Below are 7,829 nucleotides of genomic sequence, written 5' to 3'. Positions count from 1 at the left end.
ACATTGTACAGTAATTATTCAACTTACGACATAAAACAGGAAGCTAGTTTATTTTGTTGGTTGCCAGTCAGTTAGAACCTAACAAATAGAGCGAGTTTGTTCTCACCCCTGTGGTTCCAGAATCCTAGCTTTTAAAAAATAAGACAGCCGGAACCCTGTGCAACCACGTGGTTTGGGTTCCCAAGTGCTCCTGAGGGAACATTATGATGGGACTGTTCCCCAGACAGCCTCGGAACGTTTTATTGTTCCAACCCCCCAAAAAAGCCACATTCCAAGGGACATCCAAGAAAATGGGACAAATTTACGCGTTGGCATCATTGACCGCAGCTATCCCGATAAGGTCCCGGAAAAACCAGGGAAATTTTAGGTGTGACAAAACTTACGCCAAAGTTCTGCAGCAGAGGCGGGAGGAGGAAGGGGGGGGGGGGTGAATTTGGTAACCTGATTTCAACAATACAATATGCAGCTTGGGCAGGAGCCCTGATGTATTTTGGGGGGGAGGGGTGGGGGGGCATATGGAATGCAGGGCAAATGCCCCCCAGCCCTATTGCTAACGAAGGACGTCCTGCTCGCCACTATTATTACATTTTGTGGCAGACACCCAGCACTTTCTCTAGCCCTGGTGCATGCTAACATAAAGCCAGTCTCTTAAAACCTGATATATGATTATGTAAACCCAGTCTATTTAAACCTTGGTGCATGCTAACACAAACCCAGTCTATTTAAACCTTGGTGCATGCTAACACAAACCCAGTCTATTTAAACCCTGGCACATGTTAACACTGAGCCCTGGTAGCCTATATGTTGACATAAAGGCAGCATCTTAAACACTGGCATGTGCTAAAATAAACCAAGTCTGTTAAGCCCGATGCATGCTAACACAATCTCAGTCCGTTAAGACCTGGGATATGCTAATGTAAACTCAGTCTCTTAAACCGTGGGACACGCTAACAGAATCCTGCTTCTTTAAAATTTGCCACTCGCCTCCCCCAACCCCTCAACTGTCTCCTGCAAAACTTTAAAGTATCAGTATGCAACCAACTGCCACGAAGTTGGAAATGAGTAACATTTAATATATATACTATAAATATTACTGCCATAAAATTATAAATTCATGCCACAGAATATGAATACCAATACAGCGACTAACAATAGTACTTGTGGTTTCTTTGCCTGTATATATTTTTTGCATTAGTGGCCTATGGTTCCCACCATTCAGTTCACTAATGGAAGAACACTGCCCCCTACAGGTAGTGTGGTACAACCCCCCAAACACAACCATAATTCCCTTGACCTTTTTACTCAAAGCCTCAACAGACGCTTACTGCTTCACTTACTGACAAAATTAAAATAATGTGACAATAATAATGATAATAATAAAAACATTACATTTTACACAATTGTTTATTTTTGTTTCTTCATTTTTATTGTTTTTTATTTCTTTATTATCTCAGAACATAAAACAATATTGTGGGTTGTACCACATACACTATGTATTCACATAATACACCTTACAGCTACAAAGAGAGAGAGACTGAAAAAACACTTTTGTACATACTGCATACTTGACATGAAAAAAAAGAACCAAGATCAATCTTAAACTCATAAAAGGAATGTAGCTGCCAGTTGTCTTTTTTTTTTTAGACTTTCTTGTTATGTTTTGCTTTTTATTTGTGTTTTTGTTTTTGTGTGGTTGTTGCTATGGATAGGGTCAGCACTTAATTAGTTTCCAAGCTTAATTCAACCAGTTTTTAAAAAATTGCTGCAGGAACTCAATTGGAACTAGCACTGTGGACGGGACATAGCACGCTTTGTGCGTGTGTGAGTGTGTGTGTGTGTGCGTGCATGTGTGTGTGCATGCACGTGTGTGTGTGTGTGTGTGTGTGTGTGTTGGGGAGGTGAGAGTGAAATATAGAAATAAACACCTGCAGTGCTTTGACCTTCTATCCCCTCACAGTATAACTGGACAGTATGTTCAGAGGGCAATTACAACCAGTTTCAAGACCATACACTGTACAGGAGGCTGAGTTAACAGTCTTTACTTCAATGCCAATGTGTTCATAATTCTAAAAATTATGTTTTACCTGTTTAAAAGTGATTGACTACCACAATGATTTACTTAAAGGGGATGGACTGTGGAGTGTGTGGGGAGGGGAGATTAAATAATTTGCAACTCTGCAAGTGCTTTCTCTTCACAGTTTAAATTCTTTTTTCTTTTTTTTCTTTTTTTAGCTCACTTGCCTTAAAATACCACACCACTAGGCCAATCCAACTCTAGTCACTACAAATGTTAATCACACAATTGTTTGTTTTTTTTAATGGACAATTTCAATTTCTTTGTCAGCACCATAGTTTCCCCACTGTCTAAAAAAAGATTGGTCTTCTTTGTATCACTCCAGCGTTGTGGCACGAGCTTCAAAAAGAAAACCCGTCGATCGCTTCTAGATAGAACCGATTCCTACCCACAATTCCACAGTGAATTCAGGGGTAGCACCATGAGTCCCAACAACCTCAGGACAAGAAATAAGAGCAAAATCGAGAATGAACATGATCTTCCATCCATCTCCACCATTTTCTTTTTTTCTTTTTTTTTTTTGGATTTATAAAGAAATTTCACATTTAAAAAGTTAATAAATATAACCAGCACCAATTATTATCATTATCATGATCGACACTGAATCAAAGTAACTATGCCTCTTGATTCTAGTTAGTTTTGTTTTGAGAGAAAGGAGGGGCTTTGAACAGGAAACGATAAGCAAGGCAAAGAAACCAGCACATTCCGTGTTCTTTCTGCTGTCAGGCTGGTCACGATGGACGAACAACGTCTGCCCGAAGCGTTCAAAAATAGCGAAAGATAAATTGTGAACTTCCAGGGATTTTCAGTGGACATTGAAGAAACTCTAGTGTGGAAAACGAATGGTCTTTGTGAATGCTGTTGTATTAATATTATTTTCGACCTCGTGATTGATTTTGCAGTATCTGGGGACAGTCTTAGCACACAAAAGACCGATTTACTCCATTTCAAGCACTGCGACTTCTCGATGGGAACCTGCTTGTGTGTGTTAATGCTCATTGTTTCTCGTCCGATTTGAGATCGTTATTTATTCTTAACTGTGTGAAATCTCCAAAAAGGACAGATTAATCGAATCGGTTCTTATGGGAAGGGGCTGGTTCCTGTTGAAGAGGTATTGATGTAGTACAGTACTTATATAGAGCAGGACATCAGTATTAAGTATACACATTCGGACACAACACACTGGAATGAGGTGTTGTCTTTTGCTGCTAAGGGTTCAACACACTGACAACTGTAGACGGAAAATCCCAGAATCACTCAGGATTTAGTCATTATCCCTCTCCAGTTAAATAATCTTACCTAAATATTAAATATTTACATTTTCATCTCTCCCGATAAAATTCCATGAAAACAAAAACTAGGTTTCAAGTTGTCAATAATCTGTTCTTTTTTTTTTCCTTTAAAATCAAGATTAAAAGTGCTTTTATAAAATCTTTTCTTTTGTATTTACAATTTGTATTAGGTAAAACTAAACAATAAAAACCCAAAAAAAGACAACAATCACAATAACAATAAGAATAATCATCATTATAATATAATAAATAATAATCCAAAACAAATGTAGATTATGATTTATGTATAGGCAGCAAGCACATGGGAAGAAGGACAGATGCCGTTCGCGGCTCTCTGTCGCCCCCATGTGTTTGTAGCATGCTATGACTGTGACCAGTGTCTCTATTACATGAGGTATAGGAAGCCTGACCTCTTGAAAAGCACCAGCACCAATCAGCTTTGAGCACCAAGCAGTTTCTGGCCCACAGTAAACCAGGTTCAGCCCTGTGCGCTCTCCATAGCAGACACACACACAGCTAAGAGCTTTGATGAAGGGCCATGCTGCAGTTTTGCACACCGCAAATGAAAGATGTGAACAGCAGCGCCACCCCATCTCGAGTGGCGGAGAGGGGGCATTGCACCCTGTGTGGAAGTGAGGAGAGAGAGGGCAGACTGTCCCAGGTCAGCACAGTACAGAAAACAGAAAAGGACCAACACAAGGAGAAGCGCTCTGGTCCAGACCGCTAGGAGCCACTTTCAAAGCGGAGGTGGGGAACCACGGTTCCGGAATGCCACGCCAGATCTTTGTTTTCACCAGTCACCCTGGCTGAAATAGCTGAGAACGTCAACGCCGGTTCACTTGTGGACTGGGCCGCGGTGATTCACATAGAACAGCTTTCAGCTGTCATTCATGAGCTTATCAGTGAATACAGCAAAAAAAACAAACAAAAAAAAAAAAACGGCACGCCACATTGATAAGTGAGTTCATTACGCAATTAGAAGCGGATGCTGGCGTGAAATCCAGGAACGGATCATGGCACTCCTGGAACGGGGGTTCCCCAGCCTTGCGTTACAGTGCCTTTGCATAAGAGCTTCATTTTATCAGGGGAGGTGAAGTTTCAATAGGTGCTTACAGAAAGATATTTGGGGAGGAAGGGGGGGGGGCAGGGCCAAATTAAGTGCAAAAGGGCTGATAGTAGCGACCTATCAGGGACGTGGGCACGGCTCGTGAGAAGGGAGCGGTCTTTATCTGGACTGACGTGTCATTTTCGCCGCTGCGCTGGGCCCGCTTCTCTCAAACCTCACTATCTGGCCCAAGTGACTACAATCCCCAGCCAAAAACTCTTCAGCCTGAGCCAGGGGCTGTCCAGCTCCAGCCCGAGAGGGCTGCAATGCTTGCTGGGATTTGCAGTTCATCTGAAACCCGTCTCATTAATGCCACGCAGCACAGGCAACTATACTGCAGCGTCTCTGAAAGGCTTTCCTGATTGGCTGCCCGACTTGTGGCAGGCGCATTATTGGACGGGGTGTGCAGGGATATCATTGGAAGCTTCAGCTGCAATGACAGCATTGAGAAGGATGTGTACCTCGAGTGTGGACTCTAGTGAAGGCATAATAATGTTTGGGGTGCAAAAGAGGCACCGGTGTTCATGCAGGTGGTTTAGTAGGTGGTGTCAGCACAGGCCAGAGATGTTTTTGGGGTGTTAATGTGGCACCCCTGTCTGTGCCTATGGGGAGTGGCACCAGCAGTGAAGGGGCGTGGATGTTTTAGGGTACAAAAGTAGCACCGTCGTTTGTGCCATGAAGGGGAGTTCTAGCACCCCAAAAAGAAAAAGCACCAGAGTACGTGGTGTGTGGCAGGACAGGAGACTGGGGGACTGGGGACAGGGGTCTGGGGGGAAGCTGTGTGTAACTGTGAGAGTACAGAGACCAGCCGGGCCCCTCTGTCCATCCGTCCGTCCGTCCGTCTGTCTGTCCTCGCCCACCCGACTCCCCCTGGCTAAGGCACACGGTCCTGCGCCTAAAAGCACCACGCGGCACGGCGGCGAGTCCGCTTCCTGTCCGAATGACACGCCACCCAAAACGGCGAAGCCCCCGGGTAGCTTGGGAGGGGGTGGATGGGGGGGGGGTGGAGAGTTCTGTACGCTGAAGCGATAAGGCGTGGCTCTGCGTGCAATGACAAGGGTCTGTCTGCCTGTGTGTGTGTGTGTGTGTGTGTGTGCGCGCGCGTACGTCTGCGTGTTAAAGGGCGGGACAGGGACTGTGGGAGATGGGACCACATCAGCACCATTGCACATGAGACAGGCGTGTGCACGCAAAGTGGTATCCCACAGTGCTCTGCAGGAAAGACCTGGGTTCCAGGGACCCGCTGCTGCTGCGCGCGTCGCCGTGGAGATGGAGAAACCAAGCGCGGCGAGCTGAGACGCCCGTACGGCTGACGTAAGACAAATGAGAAGCACCAGTGGAGAGAGGCTGAGAGTGAGGCTGTGACCAGGCCGGGCGGGGCGGGGCAGGGCAGGGCAGGGCAAGGGGGGGAAGGGGGGGGGGTAGGGCATTTCCTCTGGTTATTTTGGGGGGAGGGGGCTAGACCAGTCACACTCGGTCCCACTCCCAGGAAATACCAGCCAAGGGGAGGAGGGCCCCTCCTCCAATATTTTCTTGTTTTTTTTTCTGTCCAATTATTGAAGAATCAACCCGTCAGCAAAACAGACTTTAAAAAGCGCCTCAGTGCTGGAAATGAGAGAGTCCATGTTGATGTTTCAGTCCCTCCTGCTTGTCTGCCTCTGTCGTGGGGACACGCCCCCTGCTCCTCTGACCGCACACAGCTGGGGTAATCGTCGGTTGGTTGTAGTCCAGAGCCCCGTCTCCATGTAGAAAGGAAATTTAGAAAAATGAAAAAATAAAAAATAAAAAAAAAACACCGTGTTTCCAGATTCATGGGCGGGGGAGAAGAGAGGAGAGCCTTTCCTCTCCCCCCAAAAATATAATAATAATAATAATAACATTAAAGAAAGCAATATTAACAAAAAAATCATCCTCATTATAATAATAACAATACCAGTAATAACAACATTGACAGTAACAATAACAATCATAATAATATTGATAATAATAGTAATAATTATAATTAGGATCATTATTGTATTAAGGAGAGGAACCAGAGAGAGAAACAGCACCACAGGCAGCTAGTCCGTCGGGGGGGGGGAGTCCCAAACTGCCGCCAAATTTGAGGTAAAAAAAAATGAAGAAAAAAAAATAATAAACTGTTATTTTAAAAAAACAGAAATGGAAAAAAAGCAACCCACCCCGCCGATCTCTTCCCCTCCCCCCTCAGACTGGTGAATCGAGTGACGGTGGCTCAAGCAAAGGGGGGGGGGGCGATGGAAAAAGACCCGGAAGAAAAGAGGAAGTGGGGGAAGGAGGGAGGGAGGGAGGGAGAGGCGCCCTCCCTCCTCTTTGAGTCTGTGGCTCCGCCCCCCACCCCCCCACCCCCCCGCTCAGACCCAGCGGCTGTACGGCCCGGTGAGCTGGGTGAAGGCGTAGGGCGCCGCCGTGACGACCGTGTTGGTGAGACGGGCGGGGGCCTGGCGCGTGGCCACGCCCTGCCTCCTGTCCTGGGCGGCGCCGGCTCCGCCCCCTCCCGCGGCCGCGGCCGCCGCGGCCCCGCCCCACTTGCGCTTCTTGCCGTAGGCCTTGACGTCGTCGAGGGAGAGGCCCAGGAGGGCGGCCTCCTGCTGCCGCTGCCGCGCCCGCTCCGCCAGCAGCTTCATCTTGGCCTCCCAGATGGCCAGGCCGTGGCAGGGCTGGTTGAGGTTCTTGTGCTGGTAGAAGACGAGGGAGATGCGGGTGGGGTGGCTGCGGTCGGGCTTCTTCAGCGGAGTGGTGGCGTGCAGCTCCCGCCGGGCGCACTCGATCAGGATGGAGCCGTGGGCGGGCGCCACCGCCACGCCGCCGATGCTGGAGTCCAGGAAGTTGTGCTCGCTGTCCGACCACACCTCCTCCTCCTCCTCCTCCTCCGGCTCCCGGGGCCGGCCCCCGTGCCCCGCCCCTTCCTCCGGGGCCCCGCCCGGCGCCCAGCAGGCCTGCGCCGCCTCCGCCTGCTGGAAGGGGTCGGGGAAGAGCCGGCCCTCGGGCGTTTGGGACGGGGTGCAGCCCGCCGCCGAGCCCCCGCACGACTTCCAGGCCTTCTCCTGGAGCCCCAGGGGCGTGGAGCAGCGGCCCTCCCCAGCCTTGCACCACAGCTTGCCGGGGAAGCCCCCCGCCGGGCCCCCACTGTGGCTCAGGCCCGGGCTGTACCCCCCCGCGGGGCCCCCGCCCCACGGTTTGGCCGGAGAGGGGCTGCCCCAGTGGCAAGGGGTGACGGGGAGGTGGGGGGAGGGGGACGGTGAGAGGGCGTGGTTTAGGGAAGGGGACGGCGAGGGGGCGTGGTTTAGGGAGGGGGAAGGGGAGGGGGCGTGGTTTCGGGAGGGGGAAGGCAAGGGGG

At 48.9% G+C, this 7,829-nt stretch overlaps 1 protein-coding gene across 1 annotated transcript in view; it reads right to left on the bottom strand.

Moving 5' to 3' along the window:
• Positions 1 to 1,385: 1,385 nt before the first annotated feature.
• The window catches only part of tet3 (tet methylcytosine dioxygenase 3), a 64,472-nt gene continuing 58,028 nt past the window's right edge, over positions 1,386 to 7,829 (bottom strand). The window contains 1 exon segment of the mRNA XM_064353768.1: positions 1,386 to 7,771. Within this exon segment, the coding sequence (XP_064209838.1) occupies positions 6,844 to 7,771 (928 nt within the window). The 3' untranslated portion in view covers positions 1,386 to 6,843.

Source organism: Anguilla rostrata, chromosome 10 (genome assembly GCF_018555375.3).
Source record: "Anguilla rostrata isolate EN2019 chromosome 10, ASM1855537v3, whole genome shotgun sequence".
Classification (NCBI taxonomy): domain Eukaryota; kingdom Metazoa; phylum Chordata; class Actinopteri; order Anguilliformes; family Anguillidae; genus Anguilla; species Anguilla rostrata.
This window is presented reverse-complemented; position numbering and strand designations above follow the sequence as displayed.